The sequence below is a fragment of the Mesitornis unicolor genome, unplaced genomic scaffold (genome assembly GCF_000695765.1).
Source record: "Mesitornis unicolor isolate BGI_N332 unplaced genomic scaffold, ASM69576v1 scaffold29011, whole genome shotgun sequence".
NCBI lineage: Eukaryota > Metazoa > Chordata > Aves > Mesitornithiformes > Mesitornithidae > Mesitornis > Mesitornis unicolor.
Window position 1 is genome coordinate 785 of NW_010164888.1, and position 2,578 is coordinate 3,362.

General features: G+C 58.6%; 1 protein-coding gene across 1 annotated transcript in view; it reads left to right on the forward strand.

Annotated features, from left to right (window-relative positions):
• Positions 1–665, forward strand: part of HSPB7 (heat shock 27kDa protein family, member 7 (cardiovascular)) — an 870-nt gene extending 205 nt beyond the window's left edge. Inside the window, exons 2-3 of the mRNA XM_010194460.1 lie at positions 118–251; positions 470–665. Of these exons, the coding sequence (XP_010192762.1) occupies positions 118–251; positions 470–655 (320 nt within the window). The 3' untranslated portion in view covers positions 656–665. The remainder of the gene's footprint in view (positions 1–117; positions 252–469) is intronic.
• Positions 666–2,578: the final 1,913 nt, after the last annotated feature.

The window sequence follows — 2,578 nt, forward strand, 5'->3', positions numbered from 1 at the left end:
GAGCCATAGGAGAGGCATTTGGGGGGGACATCCCCACCGAAATGTGGCTGTGACCCCCCTGAGATGTTTGGAGGGACCCTGATGAGCCCTGTTTGTGACGCCCTCCCTCTCCGGCAGCTCGTCCCAGCAACACCGGCGCAGTGAAGACCTTGGGCAACACCTATCAGTTCACGGTGGACGTCAGCGACTTCGCCCCCGAGGACATCATCGTCACCACCTCCAACAACCAGATCGAGGTGCATGCTGAGAAGGTGGGTGCTTCCTCTCTTCCCCGCGCAACCCCAAAATCCTCAACCACATCCCGTGCATCCCCTCGGGGAGAGAATTACCACCACGCACAAGGTGTGACCGCCAGCCTCTGACTCAAGGGGAACGACGAGTGCCCATCCCATCTGCACCCCAAAATTTCCCCTTTTTCACCCATTTTTTTGTTATTTGGTATGTTTGTTTGTTTGTTTTTTGTTCCCAGCTGGCTGCTGATGGCACCGTCATGAACACCTTCACCCACAAATGCCAGCTGCCCGAAGACGTGGACCCCACATCAGTGTCGTCCTCGCTGGGGGATGATGGCACGTTGACCATCCGGGCTCAGCGCCAGCCCGCCAAGCACACCGAGCACGTCCAGCAAACCTTCCGGACTGAGATCAAGATCTGAGGGGTCAGGGGTGTCCCTTTCCCCACCCCTTTCCCCACCTCGTGAATTAATTGGGTAATTTGAGAAGGAGGGAGGACGTGGGGTAGGGGACAGGAATGTTCCCCCCTGTGGGGTCAGCCCTGTGCTTGCATCCTATTGCCCACCAGACAAATTTGGGAGGGGAGCCCCGGCTCCGGGGGTTTGTGGCCGGCGAGGGTTGAGGGGGAAGATCCAGCGTTCCAAGAGCCGCGCTGGCAGCGGGGAGCGAGGTTCCCTTCCCTGACCCTGTGCTGGAGCTTCTCTCTGTATATACAGCTTGTGATAAATTATTTGAGACCACCTGACTGTTGCCTCTGCCTTTTTTGTAATGATTTTTTGATCCTTTTTCCCCAAAAGGGCTGCAAGTTCAACCTCGAGAGGTGTCTCGGTAAATGGGTCAAGCGATTCCTCCTTCCCCACAAAACCACGGGTGAGGAGCCGCTCCAGCTCCCCTCCGGTGCCTGTGGCCCCGTTTATTTCCAGCCCCAGGGGTGACTCATTTCTTCGCCGCCACTCTATTTCTGAACCATTCCCTCAGCTGTTCAGCCACTGGCCCACCTGGAAGGTCACCAAATCATCACCCACCCGCACCCATCACCCGCGAGGAAGCCCCAAGCAGCGGCGTGAGCCAGGACCACGGTCCCGGCCTGGCTGTCAAACCCAGGGGCTTCTTTTTGCGGGTCCAAACACTCCCCAAAGTCCCCCTCGAGGGCTCGGCTCCATCTCCCTGTATATACAAACAACAGGGAGAGGCTGTTTATAGCCACCACACGCCGCCCAGCTCGCGTTGCTGCTCCAGCTCCGAGGTCAGCTTGTCCCTGCGTGTCCCCTAACAACTCGTGACTTGCATTAACACACCTGCGGCGTTGGCGATGTACGCAAACACCCACGGCTCTTCCTTCATCTCCTCAGGGTGAGACCATGTCTATTGCCTATTGCTCACTCAGGGGACTCTCTATCGCAGGATGCTGCAAGAAAAAATATTTTAAAGTTATTTAAAAAAAAAACAACAAACTTTTAATGGCTACAAAAGTCCCCAGGACAGCTTAGGAAATTGGCGCCGCGGAGGCGGGAGGCAGCGGCGATGCCGTGCCGCTGATCCCCTGCTATGGGATGTGGCCGCTGTGTCCCGAAATGCCGCCCCTGGATGCCAGGGCACCGCAGCAGCCAGAGAGCCACCCGCCGCGGTCACCGATTGCCATCTAGTGGTGACAGGCTGGTGTGGCCCTCACCCACAAAGCTCCAGCAAGAATAAAACACCCCCAAAACTGCCTGGTTTTGTCCAGAGGAGACTGTGGAGCCAGGGAGGGGGTGACGAGGCAGCTCCGAGCCCTAGTGCCAAACCCCCCCAGCAGTAGCATGCCCCCACCGTGGGCTCATTTCAGGCAGGGAAATCCAGCCTGAGGAGGAAATGCGTGGATAGGAACAGGAATATTAGGCTTTTGGGGCTGCCTGCACTTGCCCAAGCTCACTGGTACCTTGCCACACACACCAGGAAACAGCTGCTCTCAAAGCCACGCAGGGTTTCTGGTGCCACCTGGCCCTGCATGCCCGCCTGACGGGTTTGCCCGTGCAAGTTCAGGCAACAGCTACAGCGCTGGGGCTGTGCCGAGATCCCGGGAGCACAGCACCGGGCCTGTTCCCTGTGGAAACACCTGGCCGCCATGGCGCCTGCCTGATACCTAAGGTGTTGGCCTAAGGTGTGCGGGCAACCATGAACGGGGTGGAATCAAAGCCCTCAGGGGGACACAGAGTGGTGGGACAGGGCCTTCTGCCTCTCACGGAGCCGCAGGGTCTGACCCGAGAGCCAAGCGAACCCTCACAGCCCCACTGCCCATCCCCGCACTGTCATGGCGGCGCCCCTGAGGGGAGAACAGGCGGCGGTACCACGTGACCTGACTCCCC